The 21,958-nt window shown below is 55.0% G+C and overlaps 1 protein-coding gene across 2 annotated transcripts; it reads right to left on the bottom strand.

The window, feature by feature from the left end:
- Positions 1-852: 852 nt before the first annotated feature.
- Kcnj4 (potassium inwardly rectifying channel subfamily J member 4) lies at positions 853-21,948 on the bottom strand. Of its 2 annotated transcripts, none has more exons than XM_050165718.1 (2): positions 21,829-21,948; positions 853-2,946 (listed from the first exon to the last, which is right to left on the bottom strand). In XM_050165718.1, exon 2 carries the CDS (start codon positions 2,905-2,907, stop codon positions 1,573-1,575), a length of 1,335 nt encoding a protein of 444 aa, XP_050021675.1. In that variant the 5' UTR covers positions 2,908-2,946; positions 21,829-21,948; the 3' UTR covers positions 853-1,572. The 2 variants fall into 2 exon arrangements, with proteins under 2 accessions (XP_050021675.1, XP_050021676.1); XM_050165719.1 differs by lacking the exon at positions 21,829-21,948 and adding an exon at positions 4,270-4,408.
- Between the last annotated feature and the right edge of the window lie 10 nt (positions 21,949-21,958).

The raw sequence follows: 21,958 nt of genomic DNA, 5'->3' as shown, positions 1-21,958 counted from the left end.
AGACATGAGTGTGTGTACGTACACAAGCATGTGTGTAAATCCCGTGGGCGTATCCTACTTCCCCTGAGTTACAAAGATTTGATTCAGATCTAGCTTCTGTGATGCTCACCCACAGTAGGGTCCTTCCATTGCCGATCAGGTGGCAGAAGTCCCTGTGAGGGTCAGTATCTCAGAGAGGGTACATACCCCTGAGATGGCTCAGTCACTAAAGTACAAGCATGAGTTCAATCCCCAGCACCTATGCTAAAAGAAAGAAAGAAAAAGAAAAGAAACGAAAAGAAAAGAAAGAAAACCTGGACCTAGGAGGAGACAGTTAGATCCTATGGCTCTCCAGTCAGCTAGCCTACCCTAACCATGAACTCCAGACCAGTGAAGAGACCCTATCTCAGAAAGTAAGGAGGATGGGGCTGGAGAGATGGCTCAGTGGTTAAGGGCACTTGTTGCTTTTGCAGAGGACCCAGGTTTGATTCCCAGCACCACACGGTGGCTTACAACCATCTGTAACTCCAGTCCCAGAGGATCCGATGCTCTTTTTCTGGCCTCCATGTGCCTCAGGCACACACACGGTGCACAGGCACATGTGCACAGACACACGTGCAGAAAAAAGCATTCATGCCTGTGAAATGGAAATAAATCTTTAAAAAAGTTGGGTGACTCCTGAGGGACACCTGAGGCTGTCCTTTGGCTTCCACATGGGCACACACATGTGCACACACATGTGCACACACACACACACAAATTAGAAAGGGGGCCACATAAAGATACTCACATGCGCTCTCTCTCTCTCTCTCTCTCTCTCTCTCTCTCTCTCTCTCTCTCTCTCTCCTCTCTCCAGCCTACTTCTAGCGACCATATGCTTTATTAAAAATAGTTACAAATGCCATCATCAATCTGGAAACTGGAGGGATCGCAAGGAGGGAGGGTATTCATCCCACCTCTGGGGTTCCGTCTGTACCCAAACCCAACACCATACAGAGTTGGCTTCAAGGGTCTCAAGGGACCAGCCAGCTGGGCAGGGCTGAGGCTGGGTGGGGTAGGGGTGCACAGAGAGGGATGGTGGCTTCTCTGTCTCACAGGGAGAAACGGGCAGAGGTGGACTTGTGTCTCCATCTCTTCCGTTTATAGGTATTTACAAAGAGAGAGTCAAGAGCACAGACCACAGTCATGCAAAAGAAACACGCCCCTCCCCCTCCCCAGACCCACCCTGCCCACCCAGAACCCCCATGATGCCCACCCTCCCTAGCAGTCCAGCCACCTTCCCCAAGGTCCTGAGAGCAGAAGGGTCACATCCTTGAAGGGTCAGTGGGGAAAGGGTGGAAGGTCTGGGGGCCCAGAGCCACCCGTGGGGAGGTGCCGGGGGCAGAGCTCAGGTCAGCAGGGCTGAGTACCTGGGTCCTTCCCCGTCCTGGGCTCTGTAGTCAACAGGAAGGGATCTCCCAGTCTTTGAAGTCCCCACCTTCCTCCAGGTCCACAGAGCCAGGTTCAGCTCTGTCCTGAGAGTGGGAGGCTTGTCCTGGCACCCCACCCCTGGCAGAGGGTCTTGCAGGAATAGAGGAGGGCAGGCCCTGGAGGTCAGATGGCAGACTCCCTTCGGTAGGAAATATTGTCCAGCGGGAGGGTGGCTTGCATGCGCTCCAGATCCAGATGGCTACCAAACTCAAGCATCCGAATGATACCTGCCTCCTCTTTGGAACCCGCCTCCAGGCCCAGGCCTGCAGCCACAGCAGCTGCAGCCGCTGCTTCCTCTTCCATCTCTTCTTCCTCCTGGCTCATGAGGGCCAGCTCGTTTTCATAGCAGAAGGCACTGGGAGGGGGCGGTGGGGCGGGCAGCACCGTAATCTTGCTCTCCTGCAGCTCACGGGCAGAGCAGCAGGGCGTGCCAGCCACCTCGTAGGTCTTGTGGAATCGTGAGTAGTCCACCTTGTAATGACTCTTCTCCTCAAAGACCACAGGCTCGAACCGGTGGCCCCACAGGATCTCACTGGCCAGGTAGGAACTGCGGGCCTGCGTGGTCATAGCTGTGGCCTCCACCATGCCCTCCAGGATAACCACGATCTCGAAGTCCTCCGACTCCAGTTCCTCCTTGCCCATGCCGTAGAGCGGACTGTCCTCATCAATCTCGTGGACGATGATGATGGGTGACACCAAGAAGATGCGGTCCAGGCCGATGTCATAGCCCACGTTGAGGTCCCGCTGGTCCAGCGGCAGGTACTCGCCCTCTTGAGTCATGTAGGGCTTGATGAGCTGAGCTCGGACATGGGCCTCCACAATGTGGCTCTTGCGCAGGTTGCCCACACGCCACATCAGGCAGAGCTTGCCATCACGCACTGAGATGACTGCATGGTGGCTGAACAGCAGCGTCTGTGCCCTCTTCTTGGGCCGTGCCATCTTGGCCATGATAGTGCCAATCATGAAGGAGTCGATGACACAGCCCACGATGGACTGGACCACCACTGCAATGACGGCCAACGGGCATTCCTCCGTCACACACCGGAACCCATAACCGATGGTCGTCTGTGTCTCCACTGAGAACAGGAAGGCTCCCAAAAAGCCGTTTACATGCATGATGCAGGGTTTGGGGGCCGTCGGGGCTGCCCCACCATTGCCCCCCGGGCCTCCTGCAGCAGGCACCGAGGGGCTGGCCTCCAGGTCACCGTGGAAGAAGGCAATGCACCAGAAAAGGAGGCCAAAAAAGAGCCAGGAGACAAGGAAGGCCGCGGAAAAGATCATGAGCATGTAACGCCAGCGTGTGTCCACACAGGTGGTGAAGATGTCCGCCATGTAACGCTGGGACTTGTTGCTCAGGTTGGCAAAGTAGACGTTGCACTGGCCGTTCTTCTTGACGAAGCGGTTGCGGCGTTTCCGCCGGGGCACGTGGGCCTGCCCGTTTCGGCTGTGTCCGTGCATGACCTGAGGCCGGCGTGGTCACCTGGGGAGATGCAGGGTCTGTGGAAAACAAGGGACAGGTGAGGCGCTGGGGAGGGAGAGGCTACTGTAAAGAGACCACCAGACTCTCAGGCCCAGAACCGTCTACACAGGACCTCAAGGCTTCCTGTGAGACTCAGGGGGATTATGGCAGAAGGTCATTATTGAAACTAAGCCTAAGCCTGTGTCCCTGAGACTGACCCTGGACTGGGGTCTGCCCAACGAAGAACAGAATCCAGCAGGGTCCTAGCCCCTGCTGCTCAATGTGGCCCTTCCACCTTACTGCTGTTCTGGAAGTTTCTATATCTGTATCCTTCTTTTCCTTCCTTTCTGATTTTGAAGCAGGTTTTTTGACCATGTTGCCTTGGTTAACCTGGAACTCATTCTGTAGATCAGGCTGGCCTCGAGCTCAGAGATCTGCCTGTCTCTGCTTCCTGAATGTGGAACCAAAATGGTGCACCCCTATACTCTCTTCCTTTCAATGTGTTATCATCGCTGTCATCATTGTCATTATTAGTGGGAGGTGGCACACTTGCCGTGGTATCAGAGACAGAGGACAGCATTCAGAACTCAGCTCTCTTTTCTCCGCCATGGGTTCCGTGGATCAGACTCAGGCTGCCAGGCTCGCACAGCAAGTATCTATCTGTCAAGACACCTTGCCAACCCCTTTCTATTTTTAGTGGTGCCAGGGTTGGAACCCAGGGCCTTGGGCATATTGAGCAAACTCTCCCACCAAGCCACACTCCCATCCAGATGCTTATCTTGACTCCGTGTCCTGCATGCTCCAGCTTTGACCCCCCCCCCCAATTTGCCTGCCCGTTTAGCCTCTGCACCGGCCACCTATAATGATTTTTTTATTCTATTTCATTACATTTCAATTCCCTATCTGCACTGGTTTTGCAAATCCTCAGAGCCCCCTGTGGCTAAGTTACCACAGGGGTGAGTATACCCAGACAGGCTTCCGCTGACCCCCAGATTCCCGTCCTGTCCCCAGACTTGCTGGGAGCAGGCTAGGTGCTGACAGATTATCTGGTGTGCTGGTCAAGATGGAGGAAGGGACAGCCTGGCACTTCTGTCCCGGCCTGGGCACATGCAGCTGGCTGGAAGCGGGAGAGCGGTCTGCTGGGAAGAAAGTGGATCCAGACTCGGTAGGTGTCACCTTCCAGGAGCTCCTGGATGAAGACTGGGGGTAGGTGAGGCAGTTGCTGCTCTTCTGTCCTACCCACCTCGGATCACCTGATCACTCAGTTTCGTTCTCTGAGCCTCAGTTTCCTCATTTGCATCTTACCTTACAAGACCCTGGAAGGCAAAGCCCCCACCCTGCTGCTCCCCACTTGCTGGCACCTGTGAGAGGCAGGCGGTGTGCCTGACTGTGGTTGCCAGCTGTCCCAGCAGAGGCTTGTCACCCCCACGTGGCGTGTCCACCAGCTGGACTCACACAGAGGGCACTCTGTCTTCTGTGCTCCCCGCCATGAGGTCTGAGTACAGGAGCTGCTGGTGCAGTCTCAGGCCCCGGAGGCCCACAGGGCGAGGACCCAGCCTGGGTTCCTGATAACATCTTGGCCTAGAATTATATAAGTCTGGAAGCTTCTATTTTCTGTTCTATTCTTCCTGGTCTAATTGTGCATCTGTGGCAATGTTTACACACTTCCCTGGTTCAGGACAACTTGGTTGCCGCAGCAACCGGTGCGCGCCAATGCTGTAATTTAGATATCAGCAGCCCTTTCCCCTGCCTCTTTCTCCAGACTCTCCCTCTCCCTCCCCCAGGCCACCCTACCCGGCCCTGCTTCTCTCACCCACCCCACCCTAAAGGGCTCCCTCAGTCAAAGTAATTTGCCATGTGATTTGACTGGCCCTGAGTTACCTGACCTGGAACCTTAGCTTCTTGGGTAGGGGCTAAAATTCAGCACTGGTCCTAGCCTTCAAAGCATTCAATAGCTGGGGTTCCCTTGCTGTGTTCCCCCATGGCCTTCAACTCCTTCATCTGCACCAAAGACACAGCTGAGGGACACAAGATAGCCACACTCACTCAAGACCCCTGTTTTATAGGTAAGGCTATGGAGCCCCAGACATGGAAAGGAGCCATTGAGGGTTTCCAAAGGAGGCGGGGGGGGGGGGGGGGGGGCTGCCCTGACCAAGTTGTTCACACCCTGATATTTGGAAAGACGGACCTTCGGTTCTTTGTCCCTTCTCTCTGGAGGGGCCTGGAGGACTGGAGCCAGGAAAATGTGGGTTCTAACCTCACCATGATGGGCTCTGAAGCACACCCTGCACCTCCGCAAGAGAGGCAGAGGACGAGAAGTGACACCTGTGCCTTTGATGAATGTCCAAGGGCGGGGGGTCCTGCCAAAGGCTGCCTCCCAAGGTGCAAAGGACAAGACTCTGCTGGTAGGACCAGCTCACTTGTGCTGCAGCCAGGGCTCACTGTGGGGTCCACCCTCACAAGGGAGCCTGTGGTGAGTAGTTGAGAGAGTTCCTCTGTGGCTCTAGGCGATTGGAGTGTTCCCTCTGATTAGTGGGTGAAGATGAGGGCTCCTCTGCCAATATCAGCCTTGAGTCTTTTCCCTGTCCATATCAGGTACTCAGCTCCCAGGTCAACACGTGCTTCCCAGTCTCCTGTCACCTGCATTATAGTTCTGCAGGCCCCTGTGCCTCTTTTCAAGGCCCCAGCAGGTTTTGGAGGCCCTCCTGTGCCTGCCTCATGATGAACTTTTAAAGCTTGCCCAACCCAGTGCTCTGGAAAATTGGCTCCCCAGATCGGTCCCCGCAGGTACAGCGAGGAGTAGTTGTGGGCACTCAGTCCAGCCTCCTGCTCCCATAAGCAGCTGCTGTGGCCATTACATCAACAGGGGCATGATGCTCACCTGACTCTCCAGTGCAAAGTGCTAGCTGGGCATTTGTGCATGCGCTAACTGCATGGCATGGGGCTTCTGGGGGAAAGATACAGAAGCTGGAGGGAACGCTCAAAAGAGAGGGGGACACAGATGACAGGAGGGGACACAAAGCACGGATCACCATCTTCCTCCTCTGAGTAGAATTTACTTTGAAAAAAAGAGGAGTCCTGCTTGTCCAGGCAGATGCATGACCCCAGCCCGTACTCTCCTGGAAGGCCGGGGACCAGTCTCCATCCTGACCATCAAGTGGACTAAAGGATGCTGGGCTGGGTGAGGAAAGGAGGCTGGACCCTTCTGCAATACCCTGTGGAAGGTCCCCAGACAAGCCTTTCTCTTTCCCAGCCTCGTATCATTCCCCAAGCCTGGGACCACTCACCCTCCATATTGTCTTGGGCTTTTGGAGGTGATGAAACTTGAAGAAGACAGTAGAAGCAGGGGAAGGTGAGGCGGCCAGGATTTTCCACAACCTCCAAGAGCAGGCTGCCAGTCCAGCAAACTGAGCAGGGAGATGCCTTACTCAGACTGAATCCTGTGGTATGTCTGGTGACAAAGGAACCCCACAGGTAGGGGGGACAACCATTCTAGTCGCTTACCCACACACACATCCTGGCTCCCCATGACAGAAAGACTGACCAGATGCTGTGAAGTTACCTCCCGGGGAACCTCCCTTTGGCAGGTGGACAGAGGGCAGTGGAAGCCACGCTTGGGAACGGCCAGGCTGCCAAGGCGTTTATCCTTTCATGAATCTTCCAGGTCACTGTTGGTGAGACCCGGGAGGTACCGGGACTCACCGGAGGTCTCACACCGTCAGGGCCCTGTCTCTGAAGCGTTGGAGAGACAGAACGCCCTGGAAGTGCAGACTCCATACCAGGCATGGCCTGCCTGTCTCACTGAGGTACCGCTGTGTCTTTGTTCAGCAAACGTCTATTTATTAAGCAGCTACTGAAACGCGAGGGGGTTCTGGCTGCTGTTCCCCATCTGGGGAGATGAGCCTGGGGCAGAAACGGCAAGGTAGGACTCCCACTTAGGTATGGCACCTCTTGGCCCCCAGATCACCTTGGCCCCTGGCTTCTCGCCTCTTTCATCTGTTGTGATACTGTGTTCAGCCTGGTTCCTCCAGGGTCAAGGCCTCTGGTTCTCAAGTCACCGGTCCCTCCCTCCCTCTCCCTCACCACCCTGCCTGCCTGCCCTTCAGGCTGCCCCACCTTCTCTGTCTCTTTCACCCTCATTTAGCTTCAGATCACCTATGAAAGCGACCTGCTGGTTGCATCCATATGCTTGAGATGGCAAGACCCAGGCTCTCAGCCTCCACGCCAAGATTTCTGCCTTCGTTTCCTTGCCTGCACGCGGAGGCTATGGCCATGGTGCTGACTTCAGCAGGCCAGCATTGGGTGATTTTGAGAGCCAATGTACTGGGAACACACCTGAGGGGAGGAAGGGCCCTCGGGGTGCTGTAGGTAAAACTCCAAGGGTGACACGTTGGTGGTGACAGAGACGCAGTGACTCGGGGACCCAGAACAAGAGCTGGGGGAGAACTTTTGGCTTGACTTTACCACATAGGTGCTCTGGCCTGGTTCACCCACTTCTGTCTGCAAAACAGGGACCCTTCACAACTCCCTAGCAAGAGGGGATATGTGCAGGCTGTATAAGACAATGAAGAGATGGAGTCCCTTGCTGTTAGTCCCCTGAGTCTCAGGCAGGCAGGAGGAGTGGGGTCCTGTCTCCAGAAGATGGGCAGATTTCCCTTGGGGAAGTGGGGAATTCATGCCCGCAACTCATATCCCAACCCTTGAGATAGCAAGACTGGCCTATACTCCAGCTCTGAGGCTCCCAGGCTTAGACTTGATAGGTGGGGAGACCTTTCCAGTCCAACACTTGGGCCTCTGCAGTGAGAGAGGGATTCGAGGCTCCAGGCAGCTGAGCTGCACTTCTCAAGGAACGCATGGTAGAATAAACCTTTAGTCTCAGCACTCTGGAGGCTAGGAGTTTAACGCCAGCCTGGATTATATATTGAGTTCCCAGTCAGCCAGGGCTATATAGTGAGACTGTCTCAAAAGAAAAAAAAAAAAAAAAAAAACACGGGGGCTGGAGAGAGGACTCAGAGGTTAAGAACACCGACTGTTCTTCTGGAGGATCTGGGTCAATTCCCAGCACCCACATGGCAGCTCACAACTCTTTCTAACTCCAAGATCTGACACTCTCATACAGACACACATGCAGGCCAACACCAATGCAAATAAAATAAAAGTAAATAAATTACTAAAAGCAAGGAAAAGAAAAGAAAAAAAAACGTGGACTAGGGACAGAAAGGCACGACCCTTTGCAGGTGTGAGGTTCCTACCCTGTTCCTCTGACCCTGGATAACCTGATCCCTACATCTCCACCTTTCCCTCCCAATGTTAACACCCCAGATCTTTATCCTATGTGGACACAGCGCACTGGAGGCCAGAGGACAACCCTGAATGTCATCCTCAGAAACACTGTCCACCTCCTCTGTACAGGGTCTCTTATTGGCCCCGGGGCTCGACAAGTAGGCTGGACTGGCCAGCCAGTGAGCTCCAAGGATCCACCTGCCTCTACTTCCCCAGCACTGAGGTTCCACGCATGTGCCACCACACTCAGCCTGTTGTGTGGGTTCTGGGGATCAGACTCGAGTCCTCATGCTTGCAGGGCAGGCACTTAATTGACTGAATTTCCCCCAGTCCCTCCAGACCACTCTCTCTGTGACTTCAGGCCAGACACATTGTCTCTTTCTTCTCTGTGCGCCTCATCAATACATAAAGCTCCTTATGGATCTCCCTACCTAAGAGAATAAACAGGATCACACAGAGCTCATGCCAGCATAGGGTAAGGGACACATCTGAGCGTGTATCACGCGGAGACGGAACACTCCTGCTCAGGGTTCCAAGGAGGAATCTCAGATACAGAATCCAGGACCCACCCACACTCACCCACAGCACCTCACTCAGGGTGTCGTCCTCTGTCCTGAGAGCAGGGGCCCCAGAACCAAATCCTACAGTTTGGACTCAGCCAGGCAGGCTCCGGAAGATTCCCTCCCAGCTCATCCTCAGCATCTCCACTGGCAAAAGGAGCAGAATGACACATTCCTACATGCAGGGTGGCCCCGATGTCACCAGAATGCACACACACACAGTGCAAGCTACACTGCCTTCCCCTAGACTCTGGAATCCCTCTGTGCGCACCGCCCTTCCCCCTGGCCAGACTATCATGTTGCAGGATCTGCACTGAGCCTTTAGCAGGCATTCGCTCTTGAGCAGGAGCCATTTGGAGTGCTTGGCGCTGATCGATTCCTCTCAGCCTCGTGGTGACCTCAGAGAAGGTACCGTCATTATTCCTGCTTTAGAAATAGAAGAACGAAGGCACAGAGGGTTTACAACCAGCCTGAAGTCCGAGGCCAACCTGAGCTACCTAGTACTATGCAGTCCCGCGAGGACTCCAGCGTCTCTGAGGGCCACGCCCACCTGTGAGATTTGGCTCCTGATAGCATGCTTTAGGCTGGCCTCCAGGTATGGTGTAGGGGTAGGATGGGGAAGCAAGAGGTGACAATGGTGGCCTGGAACTGGAGAGAAAGAAGGGGACTGGGAATACTCTGGACAAAGCCCATAGGGTTTGGTAGTAGGTACCCAGGCAACAGAGTAGGTGACCTTTGGACCTGAGATGGAGCTGACGTCTAATGGTCATTGGCTGCCAGGCTCCAGAAGTCCTGGATGACCGTGTAGAGCATGTGTGAATGGACAGTGGAAAGAGAGGGTCTCAAACCTTCCCACAGTCTCACAGCTGAGAGCTCGGGCTGGCTAACCCCCTGACCCACTCAGCCCACTGAGCTAGCTTGTTTTCCCAAGGCTGAAAGAAGATCAATGGTGAGCTAGAAGAGCCCACGTCTACCTTGTCCCTGTCATCCGCCTGGGTAAGCTTGAAGGTCATCGTCTATTACCCTCCTACAGCACAGCTGTCCTGCCCTGGATCTCAGCTGGGGTGGGGGTGGGGAGGCACACGGGTTGTCCCTTCAGTGCACAGGCTGCCCCAGCAGGGACCACTTACAGGAGAGGGACCAGCCGAGCACGTGACTGCAACCTCAGCACGCGGGAGGTAAACACAGGAGGCTCAAGATTCCAGTGTCATCTTGGGGTCTACAGTAAATTCCAGGCCAGCCTGGACTACGTGAAACTCTGTCTCAAAAAAAGTAATAATAAAAGTTGGTAGTGATGGCATATGCTTTTAATCTTAACACTTGGGAGGGAGAGACAGTCAGTCAGATCTCTAGGAGTTCAAGGCCAGCCTGGTCTATATAGAACATTCCAGGCCAGCCAAGGTTACACAGTGAGACACTGCGGGGGGGGGGGGGGAGGGGGGGGGGGAAAGGGGGGAGGGGGGGGGGGGGGGGGGGGAGGGGGGGGGGGGGGGGGGGGAATCGTGCGCAGAAATGGTACAAGGGGACAAGAGGAGGGGTGGTGGGATTCAGAGCTAGGCTGATGCCCCACTCTGCCTCCTCCCTCACTCTGGGTGGCTCTGCTCAGCCAAGGGCACCAGGGCACTGATGACTGAGCCATCTCACAGCTGAAGACCATCACGCAGTCACACAAGTCGCACACAGGCGGGGAGTGAAGCAGGCAGCCTTCCTTGCTGAAGCACAGCTTGGAAAGATCCCAGCTGCCCATCCGTGAGCAAGCTAGCAGCACCACGCAGCCATGGAAGCCAAGGAGGCAGCACTTTTGGGAGCCTTGTAGGTCTGTGAGATGCATTTAAGTAGAAAGAGGCAGCAGTGGTGAGCGGCGGCGAGTAGAGCCGCTACCTCGTGTGAAAAGGGAGAGGAGTTTATAGCTACACACATTTGCTTCTCTCTCTGCTCGCTCGCTCGTCTGGATGGAGACCCAGGAAGCTGGTGACACTGACTGCTTCTCGGGAGGGGAAGCAGGTGGCTGGGGATGGAGGAGGGGGGAGAATACTCCCTGCCTTCTCATTTGTCTTTTAATTTTAGAACCATATGGGTGGATCACCTATGGAAAATACCCGTGCGTTTTAAAATTAGCATTGGACATATGTGTGCTTGTCGGAGGGGTCACGGCATCCGTAAGGTCCTCAACAAATAGTAAGATCCCAGACGGTCCAAGAACACATCCCCCAGGGGCTGTGAGGCCTGGGGCAACATGCCTAACTTCTCTGTGCCACATTTCCCAAACGGGGGAAGAATAACCCCCACTTTCCAGGCTGCAAAGGTGACCAGTGGAGGGCGAGGGGTATAAACCGTGAGTGCAGAGGGCAGCCACCCAAGGTTGTAAGAGGCAGCTGTCCTGTGGTATTCAAGTATGCCTGCGCACGCGTGTGTGTTCTCCTAAGTCATGCTACTGCGTGCAGCCCATGGAGGCCAGAGGTTGACATCAGCTCTCTCTCCAGCCCCCCTCTGCCTTACTTTTTAACAGAGTCTCACGAAACCTGGGGCTCAATGTTTCAACTGGACTGGTTGGCCATCAGGTCCCAAGATCTGCCTGTTTCTTACCCTCCCCCCCGAATGCTGGGGTTACAAGCACACTGCCACACTCTGTGTTTTAGACAGGGTCTGGGATCTGAACTCAGGTCCTCATGCTTGCGTAGCAAGCACTTTACCTACCAAACCATCTCCCAAACCCATAAAAAGTCTTCTTATAGAACATGACATGTGCCTCCCCTTCTCCTCTCTTTTCTGAAAGAGTCCCTGAAAAGTCCCCTTCTTGCTCCTGACTCCTTCAGGCCTGAGAGCCCCTCTCAGGTTGCCTGGCTCCTCCCACTTCTATAAGCCACATACCCTGGAGCATGGGCTCAGCCACCAATCACCATCAGCAGCCATCAACCTCCCTCCATCATTGACCCTCCCTCCTTAGCTCCTCTGCAGGCCGTCGTCCCCACCCCACCCCCCGTCCGCGTGCACCCTGTGATCTCATCTAGTCCTGAGCCTTAAATACCAGCAGCCCCATCTCCTTCAGAGCAGACTCGCTTCGAGTGTCTGTTAGATGGCTAAGAGGTACCCATTGCCCCCCCCTCTCCTCGGTCTGTGAGCCCTCCCAGGACGGTTCAGGCCTAAGCCCTGTGCCTCCTTTACCCCAAGAATATAAGGGCAGGGAGAAAACATGTTCAGTGAACACTATGGCCAGCCACCAGCCAGGCTTTGGTTCTCATTCCAAGCTATGGTGGTCCTATTATGTCACAGGGGGCTGAGGAGCAGACGTACAGGACTAGATGGATGCTCTATTCCGTGTTCTGCCCAGCCACAGCCTCAAGCCCCACCCACAGCCTCCTCCTGGCCTCCCCAGTCAAGGATTCCTATTAACCCCCCCAGCTATAGTTTTGGGGATCCGCACATTCCCCGGGCTGAACTTCGAGCCCAAAAAAGGTTCTGCTCTCACACAGACCTTGCCCCCTCAATTCCCTGCCCCAACCCTTGCCACACTGCCACACGGCCTTTCTCCCCATCCCTCCATCGTATCAAGTTGTCCTGCCTGGGAGCCTCTGCACTGGCTGTCTCTGCCCTTTTCATTGAAATTCTGTGGCTCTTTAGTTCCAAGTCCCCTCCCGCTGGAGTTTTGATTTAGAGGCTCTAGGCTCTAACATGTCCTGTACTTTCTTGATATGTCCTCCTCTTCCTCACAGCCCTCTGGACCTGATGTCATTGGTCCATCAGTGTTGGGCATCCTTGACTGTCCACCCTGAGTCCAGGAGCCTGGCATGCAGTAAACACTTCACACACAACTGACAAGGGGCAAGGACATGAGATCTGTGCAGCTTGTCATAATTCCCGTGAAGGGCCTGAGCAGGGCGATGTCACAGAATGTGACAAGCTATTTTTGATGCCGTAATGAGGGAGCAGAGGTGGCCCCGAGCACAGACCAGGAGGGACCTTCTGTGCCATTGCACCATAGGACACAGCACAGTAGCTGTGAGTAGAGGAGACGGGACAGGACAGTTCTAGTCTCAGGCCTCTGTTCCACCTCCACAGAGCTGGTCCTGGAAGTCCTGGGGAGAAGAGGGGTAACAGATACTCTGAGCAAAGCTCGAGGAACCATGGCTTGGAAGGTGGGCAGGGCTTAGGGGAGAGGACATAGCAGATAGAGGCTCAGAGGGTGAGGAACTGTGGTCACATCCCAACACTGTTTGGCAACAGCCAAGGGAACTGTGGCTAAAAGAACATCTGTCCGCTGAGTGTTGAGTGCGTACTCATCGCATCTGACCATCTCCCACCAGCTCCAACCAGTCCATTCATTCATCCATTCATTCATTCACCACCTAACAGTATCCTGAGCTGGTTCAGCATCTGCTTTCCCACCTGTGTGTCTGTGGCTGTGCTCTGGAGGCTGCACTTGAGTACCCACTATGTGCTGTGGGAGAAGCAGTGGGTTCTGAGCTGGCTGTGGTGGCACACACGTCTTTAGTTCCAGCACTCAGGAGGCAGAGGCAGGCAGATCTATTGCGTTTCGGGACAGCCTGGGCTACAAAGTGAAACAATGTTTCAAGAAGAAAAAGACATGTGCTCTGAGCAGGCCTACTTAGCTCAGATCTTGTGAAGTGTCTTGTTTGAGGACAGGAGCCAAATAATCTACACAGTCAGGGGCTACACAGTCCCTGGGCCAGGTGTGGTGGCATACACCTTTAATCCCAGCACTCAGGAGGCAGGTAGATCTTTGTGAGTTTGAGACCAGCCTGGTCTACAGAGCTAGTTCTAGGATAGCCAAGATTACACAGAGAGACCCTGTCATAAAAAAAAAAAAAAAACTAGCCGGGCGGTGGTGGCGCACACCTTTAATCCCAGCACTTGGGAGGCAGAGGCAGGCGGATCTCTGTGAGTTCGAGACCAGCCTGGTCTACAAGAGCTAGTTCCAGGACAGGCTCCAAAACCACAGAGAAACCCTGTCTCGAAAAACAAAAAAACAAAAAAAAAAAAAAAAAAAAAAAAAAAAAAAAAAAAAAAAAACTAAAAAAAGAAAGGGTCCCCGGAAAGATATACAAGTTCTAGAATGCAGAGGAAGGTGGGCAAGACAGAGCTTGGAATTCGGCCCACGCAGTACTAAGGGGACAGTTGGCTGCAGGGGACTAGAGACCCAGGCTGGGTTGACAGCCATGCATAGGAGAGGAGGATGCTCCAAAGCAAAGCAGTAGCCTCCTAAAGGCTTTGGCACTTGGGTTCCCAGGAGCAGAGGGGCCTGGGAGAAAAGGAAGCCGTGTATCTATAGCTTTGGGATCTTTAGCCAGGCCCAAACAAGAACCAGAGTAAAGTAACGTGTTGGGATAAGGTATTATTAAGCACAAACGTGCGCGGACACACACACACACACACACACACACACACACACACACGAGTGACCATCCTAAAATGCTATTTATCCTCACACATGCCTTGTGTTTTAGTGTTCTACAAGCCAGGACCTGCCTGTCACTTGGTTATTGATCTCACTATGTAGCCCAGGCTGGCCCAGAACTCATCACATAGCCCATGCTGGCCTTAAACCTGTAGCAATCGTTCTGCCTCGCCCCATCCAAAGAGCTGGGATTACAAGCTTGAGCCGCCACACCCAGATCTTCCTTTCTGTGATGTTAAAAGCCCCACTCTGAAAGGTGATGAGGGCTGAGAGTCAGCACCTCTCACAGTGAAGTCTAGTGATCCGGACCTGTTGTCACAGCTGTTGGAGAGGCTGAGGCAGACAGAGGACAAAGTCAAGGTGACCCCGATATAGACTAGTCCAGGCAACTTAGTGACACCCTGTCTCAAAACAGGAAGAGAAAGAATAAAAGGAGAGCATGGGGAGGAGGGCTAGGGATGCAGACAATGTGCCTGAGGCCTAGGGTTCACGCCCTAGGGTACCCAAACAATCCATCAGGGACACTACAGGAGATGCTGTGGGCTCTGGAGGCAAAGGCACAGGGACCTTGTTGACCACCGTGTGGATACTTGAGGCAATAGGCTGTCTAGGATCCCCAAACTCCAGTCCCCATGAGATGAGTCCCTTCCACTGCCCTGTGCTGAGATTCTGTGCCCCTCCCTTGGCAGGTGCCGGTCAGTGGCTGCACAAACCTAGGACAAGCAGCCCACTTGACCACAAGAAGTGAGGCACAGCTGGTTAAAAGGTTCATCCGAGGACTCAGGGCAGCTCTGAGATGAGACCCTGGCCTCTCTGCCACCCTCCTGTTCGGTCACTGTCTGGTGCCTGGGGGTGGTGGCCCTGGTGCCCAGCTAGGACTTCTCCAAGGTCAGGTGGCCCTGGAATCTGCAGCTGCACGGCTTGGCACCCTCTCAATGTCTTATCCCCCCCAAGCAGGTCTGCAGACAAGAAAAGAGAGCTGGGGTGCAAGGACAGGGCTCAGCAGGCATTGGTGGGGACAGGCACTAACTGATTGGATACAAGGTATCTGAAAAAAAAAATGGCTTCTGTCTGTGTCCCATTCCCCTCATCCTATCTGTTCTCGGACCAATGGCATCTCAACAGGGGCCGGGCAGAGAGGAGTTAAGAGATGGCGTGGCACCAGCCCCACAGGACACCTGGTTCCTCCTCTCTGTTCCCTGCCATCCCTGCTCCAGAAACAGAGAAGGCCACAGGGGAAAAGCTAAGCGCACCTCACCAACCCATGTCCGCACTAGTGGTCCTGGCTTCCCTGAACTCAGAGGGCCTCCCAGAGTGACAGTGGCCTGGTGAAGGTCACAAAGGGTTGTGAGTGGCTGAACCTTCCTCCTACCGTTGTGACGGGGTCTGCTTCTTCCCTTGTCTCACTTGTACTTGCCCAGGAGAGGAGCGTGGGGGAAGAGATACGGCTATCTGAAGGAGAGGGGAGGGTCTTGGGGGACCCTGGAGGCCCTGAGGAGCAGAAGGAGGACCAGCCCCACCTCTGCCACCTTCACTAGGCAAATGCTTGTTTGATGCCAAGTAAAGCTGCGTGGTGTCTGGGCCAATGTCCCACGTGAGTTGCTAGAGGGAGGGAAGGCATAGGAGACAGGCCTAAAATTGAGGTGAAATTCCTCCTCGGCCCAGTCCCCAGCCTTTGTCACCCTTTGTCATTCTCCATACCTCTGCCCAGCTAGAGCCCCCCAGGTCCCCCAGGCATCTCCAATCCATGCTCTCAGTGGTAGGTCGCCATGACGACACTACCTCTTACAACAGAGCTCTTAGTGGGCAAGGAAATACAGTTCACCTTTCCTGGTAGCTCGCAAGGGCCTGATGGTGTCTCCCGGGGGCATCTTACCTCACTCTTTCTGCTGAGGCCGTGTGCTGGCTAAGGACTGGCCAGACAGCCACAGGGAAGAGTCTGGTGGGGAAGGGCAAAGAGGGAGACACGGGGTGGGGGATGGTGCCAGGTTGGGGCTTCCAGGAGCTGGCACATACGCAGGTCCTAAGGCCATACCTGTGTGGCCTGGGACAAACTCTTATTACCATGCTTCCGTTTTCTCACCTAAAAACAGGGTGCTGTGCTCACGGGACAGAAAGTCCAGCACCTTCTGCTCGCTCCCTCAAGACAGTCTACAAAGGCTGGAGAAGTAGCTCAGTTGGTAGCAGGCACGAAACAGCCCCCAAACACTAAGCCAGGCACCATGGCTCACACCTGTGATCACTCAGGAAGCGGAGACAGGAGGATCAGAAGTTTGAGGTCTTTCTGTTGCATACAATCTCTCTGTCACCAAACACAGAACCATCATTCCAGGCAGGGCTCTTGCATGCACCTGCTACACGCAGGTGGGAGGCGGCTGTAAGAAAACTGTGGCTGCAAGATACCCACAGTGGTAGTAGCCTATCCTCAGAGCCCCCCATTCCCCTGGCTTGCGTATCCTGAAACAGAACCCCATGACCTCAGAATCAGCCAAAACTCACATGCCCAGTCCCACAGGTTCCCAGCGGCCATGCTCCCTAACAGAGCCTCAATTTCCCCTTCTGTGAAGGAGAAGTAACCATGCCCTATGTGTGACAGCTTCCTCCAGGAACCAGAGGGCAGTCTGTGGGGACGGTTCTTGCATAGGCCTTTGGAAGCAGGGGGTCAGGATCCAGAGCCAGCCCGAGAGTGAGCCCCCTGCCCCCATGCTTCACCCCACCCACCACCCATAAGCAAAGAGCGCGCCTGCAGGAGCGCGCGTGTGTGACTCAGGCTCTATTCATAGCTGAGCTCCGCCAGCTGCAGTGTCACAGGCAGAGGGGCCTCGGCCCATGTTATTATTACAATTACCATGTGAATTAAAAGTTTGAGCAGCGATCAGCCCACGTCGCCAGGGAAGAGGGAGCAGGAGAAAAATAAAGATGAAAAAGAGAAGAAGGGCTGAGCCTGGAGAGCCCCCCACCCCCACCCCCAGCCCCAGGAAGACTGAGTCCGCCTGAGGAGGCTTAAAGGTTATACCAGCCCCCAGGGGTCCTGCCTGGCCCTTCCAGGGCCCAGGGTCCTCGTGAGGAGGGAGGAGCATTTAAAGACCACAGTCCAGTGGCAGTTACTTGGGGAGAGGTGGGGACAGGGGGTAGCAATGAGATTTTTCTTTCCAGAAGTTTGTCACTTGACTGGGCAGACTAAGCTCAGAGAGGGCAATTGAGTGACCAAAGGTCACACAGAGAAGTACAGTCAGGTTACCGGCTTCTAGACTGTCTCATGAGGTCTCTCGCTCCACATCCCTAAACCTCATCAGGCCACGATGCCGATGTCTGCCAGTGGTCTAGGGTCAAGGCACAAGGGCTACAGATAGGACCTGCCATGCCTGCTCTCTCTGCTCCATGGAATGACGGAACCTGACCCGTCTTCCAGAAGTCCTAACCCAACACCATCAGCATCTCGGGATTCCGAATCCACATCCACATGTCATGTCACCATCCACCCAGGGTCCCTTCCCCTCATCCACTGGTGCAGAGGACCGAGTCCCAGGCTAGAGAACAGGCTGCCCAGAACACTGAACTCTGGTCACCTCGGGCCAGCTCAGTCTTCCCGGCTATAAGTTGAGTTCTCCCCAGTAGTTCATGACTGCGTCTGTCTCTATAATGGAGCCCCCAGAGGATCCCTGAGGGGGTGTCGGGCTGTGGGGGCGACTAGACCATCTCCTGCCAAACCCCAGCCCAGGGGAGGAATATTTTCCACTCTTCCTGGGGAAGCCCTGGAGACGGCCCCCAGGAACCAGATCTGTCTAAACTCAAACCCCAGTCCCTCCATACTTCCTGGCTGTGTGACCTTGGGCAGGTAGCACAGCCCCTCTGGGCTGCAGCTTCTCCATCTGGAATACAGGGACAGGACATCATCAGTGGAGGGCTGCTGAGAGGAGTAAGCAGGAATTCGCTGCTGCCCCTAGCCTCATACCTGGGCAGGCAGCATACCTCCCAGCCAGGCAGCAGAGTGGTATGCACGGCCTCCAGGCACATCTTTGAGAAACAGCACAGATCACCGATGTGGGGATGTCATTCACAGTCACCCAGGAGGTAAAAGTCACCAGGTAGAAAGGCACTGCCTGATTAGAAGCAGGAAGCTCACTTGCTCGCCAAACCTTGGGTATACCCATCTTTTTCAGCCTCGCAGGAATAGCAGGCCATTTGGCTGACTCAGGACAACTAACCGGGCCAGCTCAGTCCTTGCCACTAAGCATGTCTTCCCATCTATAAAAATGAGTTCTTCCCCAGAGGATCCCTGAGGGGATGTCACGTTGTTGGGGGTGACTAGATCATCTCCTGCCTAAAACTCAGCCAGGGAGAGGAATATTCTAGAATGGACCATAACCTTTTTAGCTTAACCCTAAATCCAGCTTGTTTCTCACAGGGACAACCTAAGATTAGTGCTAAAGGAATCCCTCACATACAAGTAAAGGATCAGAGCAAAGTCCTTGATGGTGGAGATGGGCAGGGGGGCAGGAAAGGAAGAGGAGGGGCCAGAGCCAGAGCTTGGCCTTTGGGGCTCCAGATCTGCCTGGCTCTTGTCTGCCTGCTTCCACGAGGGGTCATCACTGTGGCCCCAGGACCTGTTTTCACTTTTGCAGAATTACAGCGTCAGACCAATGATATAAGCACCAAGCCTCTGCGTGCATGAAACCGTCCTCCCACGCCACCTGTCCTCATGGTGGTGAGGCTGGCGGCTCCCCCACCTCTGGCCATCATGTGGGATGGCACAGGGCTCGCACACATCTGTGGCTTTGGAGCCAGGGCCCTGCTCTCTCTCCTGAACTACAACTCCTGCCCAGAGCCCAAGTGGTCACGTTAAACATTCCACCATTCCCATTTCACAGGTGAGGAGACAGAGGCACAAGGAGGGAAGCTGATGTTCAAGGTCACAGGATCCCTCCTGGGGTCCTGGAATATCAAAATGACAGAGGGCACCTCCTCTGGGTGGAGGGAGGGGGAGACGGGGGGGGGGATTGCCAATACTACAAGTGGCCAACAATCACTATACAGATGTGGAGTCTATACAGGGGAATCTGTCCAAGGTCACATGGCCAGGCAATGTCACGTGGGGTCCTGAGAACTCTCAGGCCTCTCCTAGCCAGGGCAACAACAGCAGGGCATGACTTCTTGCCCCAGTCATGGGACCTCCCCAGGATTGGAGTCCTTGTACCACCTCAAGGTTCTGCATGGCCTCCCCTATATTCCCCCCTACATCGAAGATTAGGGTAAGAAGAGCAAACAAGAAACAGGCAAGAAAGTTGAAGTCTGGCTGCTGCCCTTCTGCTCCCAGCCTGGCCCGGTCCTTGGTCCTTCCCCTCCCTCCCCCAGTGCAGGGGGACCAGGGGCTGATGTAATGCACTCGGCTTTCGTCCCCGTGCCAATCTCAGAAGAGAGACGACAGATTGCGTGAGCCAAATTTGGCATCCTAGGGGGAGAGGCATGAGAAGTGGAGATGTGGAGGAGAAGAGGAGCCTGGGGAGGTACCAAAGAAGCCCCCCTGCTCAGCAGACCCCCTGGGTGTCTCCTCTGCCTCCGCCTACACCCCATTCTTCCCTAGCCTTCCCTGGCCTGCATCCCCTGCGGGCCAGCCAGCCTAACCCACCAGGGACCCTCCAAGCCTGGGTGCTGCCAGTCCACCCTCCCCCACCCCGACACACTGCTCCAGCTCCATTCCCACCGCTAGTTTCCTGGTTACCATGTTGCTGGTTGTCATGTCGCTTACATGTCCTCGTGACTCAGTGGTCCCCGCAGAGGGGCCCCCTCCCCCTCACACCCCCCTTAGCGCTCGCCCCCGCCTCCCCCAGATCCACATTAAGAACCGGCCCGCCCTGTGTGAGCCCACACAGTTCCTCCTCCCCCTCCCTCTCATCCTAAGCCCCGAATCTTCCCACAGCATCCCAGAGTGACTTTGTCCTCCGATCCACAAATGTCTCTTGAGAACCTGCAAGCCTTGGCTTTCTTGGCATGCTCTTCTCAGGATTCTAACACTTCGTGCAAGACATTGACATCTCAATGAAGCCAGGGCTACCCTCCCGTTTTCCACTTGTACAAACTGAGATCAGAGAAGCGAAGCCAACTGCCCAAGGTCACCCTAGCAGAAGCCCACGGACATTTCTGTCTGACCAGTTACCTCTATGTTTTTATTCCCCTCCCCCCGGGAGTTGTTTCTTCAAGGGTGACACAAGGGACCATTAGGTACAGCTCCCAAGTTCCAAGTCCCCCCTCTAATGCCTCTATTATGGCCAGTCTGTATTTCCAGCCATATTCTTGCCACTCCGTAGCTACTTATTTTCCCTCAAAGTAGATCGAGTCCTTGCTCCCACCTGCCCAGCCTTTTCTCCAGCCCACCAGTGCTCTGCTCACAGAGCTCAGGGCCCTCCACTGGAGGTCAATGGGGCAGGTCTGGTGTCCCCATTCCACAGTTGTGTTGACAGAAGCTTGGGGAGCATAACTTGCCCAGTATGCTACTTTCTCAGCTAGCTGGGCTCATTTCCGAAGCCTAGACCGAGTGATAAATGAGGCATGATGCCCAGTATGGAAAACTCCAGAAAGAGACCCTTCTTCCAAAGGGAGAATAGAACTAAATGCTCCAGATTCAATCCTCCAGTCTGCAGCCCCATGGTCAAGCAGCTGTTGCTCCTACCATGTTGCATGCAGTCTGCAATCACTTGCCCCGACCGTCCTGCTTCCCCGATTGTTCCTCTCATCAGAAGCCAAGTCAAGCCTATGCAGGGCTCTAGGGTCCCTAGAAGTCCGGGAAGGTGCAGGACTGGATGGGGTCTGGGGGTGGAGAGGGCATTGCATCCCTGGGTCCAGGCCCTCTTTGTCAGAGGCCAGACACCACCTCTGGCTCCCAGCTCCTTCAACCTACCACTTGGCGCTCTCCTGCTCCTGAGGCCCTGTCTGTCAGTGAAGGCCAGTCACCCCGCTTCCTGGTGCCTAGAGGGCACTGCTGCCCGCTTCTCTGGGCTACCTCTCCCTGCCCTGAAGTCTGGATCCCCTGCATAGCTTGTGTGTGTGTAAGAGTAGCAATAGGCTGACCCTGGTTAAGGGACATTCTGCAGGTGTGTGGTGTGGGGGGAGTTCTCCCTGCCTGGAGCTCAAGGTATCACTCACTGCTGTGCTTTCCCTATTCCCTCCTCTCCCTGCAGCCTCAGTTTCCACCACTGTAAACCCCTCTACTAACCTAGGGTCATCTGACACAAGGCAGGTACTCAACACAGCAGAAGGGAAATTTCTGTCATACTGAGAGCCATTCAGAGACTGCAGGTGGGAGGTGGGAAGTAGAGACATCCCCTTCCCATCTTGCTGCAAGTCACCTGCCTCGCAGCTCCTCGCACGGAGGTGGGCGGGGGCAGAGAAGGGCCATCGCTAGGGCAGGAGGTCAAAATCTCTTTCATCCAACTCCTTTCTTTTGCCAGCTGCAAACCATAGGCGATGCTCGGACGGCCAAGTGGACAGAGCACGCCAGCTCGGAGAAGTCACAGGACCACACGGGGACCTTTCAGGACCGGGGTCAGAGAGATGAGTGCAGGGTGGGTTATGGCCAGAACAGGACAAACGGACACTCCCTCCGCTAGATAGACAGTGGGAAGGACTCACGGATTGACAGCGATAAGCGAGCCCGAGCTTACCCTGGGGCGAGAGATCCGAGAAGGGTCTGGGCAGCGAGTGGCCGCTACATCCCCCGGCGAAGTCCGGCGGGCGGCGTCCGGGGGCGCGGGGCTCGGGGCTGGAGCGCCGCCTGCCCGCGATGTCGCCGCT

This window comes from Alexandromys fortis, unplaced genomic scaffold (genome assembly GCF_014885135.2).
Source record: "Alexandromys fortis isolate MF-2015 unplaced genomic scaffold, M_Fortis_MF-2015_v1.1 scaffold_157, whole genome shotgun sequence".
Lineage (NCBI taxonomy): Eukaryota > Metazoa > Chordata > Mammalia > Rodentia > Cricetidae > Alexandromys > Alexandromys fortis.
The sequence above is the reverse complement of the archived record's forward strand: the minus strand, read 5'-3'. Positions and strand labels throughout refer to the sequence as shown.